This window comes from Bison bison, unplaced genomic scaffold (assembly GCF_000754665.1).
Source record: "Bison bison bison isolate TAMUID 2011002044 unplaced genomic scaffold, Bison_UMD1.0 scf7180017864146, whole genome shotgun sequence".
Taxonomy (NCBI): Eukaryota; Metazoa; Chordata; class Mammalia; order Artiodactyla; family Bovidae; genus Bison; species Bison bison.
Window position 1 is genome coordinate 9,691,320 of NW_011494718.1, and position 406 is coordinate 9,691,725.

General features: G+C 68.0%; 1 protein-coding gene across 1 annotated transcript in view; it reads left to right on the plus strand.

Moving 5' to 3' along the window:
* FOXB1 (forkhead box B1) overlaps positions 1-406 on the plus strand; it is a 1,025-nt gene that overhangs the window by 249 nt on the left and 370 nt on the right. Inside the window, exon 2 of the mRNA XM_010840801.1 lies at positions 4-399. Coding sequence (XP_010839103.1) covers positions 4-399 — 396 coding nt within the window. The remainder of the gene's footprint in view (positions 1-3; positions 400-406) is intronic.

Genomic DNA, 406 nt, shown 5'->3' on the forward strand with positions numbered 1-406 from the left:
GAGGCGCCGCAAGCGCTTCAAGGTGCTCAAGTCGGACCACCTGGCGCCCAGCAAGCCCGCTGACGCCGCGCAGTACCTGCAGCAGCAGGCCAAGCTGCGCCTGAGCGCGCTGGCCGCCTCGGGCACGCACCTGCCGCAGATGCCCACGGCCGCCTACAACCTGGGCGGCGTGGCGCAGCCCTCAGGCTTCAAGCATCCCTTTGCCATCGAGAATATCATCGCACGCGAGTACAAGATGCCCGGGGGGCTGGCGTTCTCCGCCATGCAGCCCGTGCCCGCCGCCTACCCGCTCCCCAACCAGTTGACTACGATGGGCAGCTCGCTGGGCACCGGCTGGCCACACGTGTACGGTTCCGCGGGCATGATCGATTCAGCCACCCCCATCTCCATGGCCAGTGGCGATTAC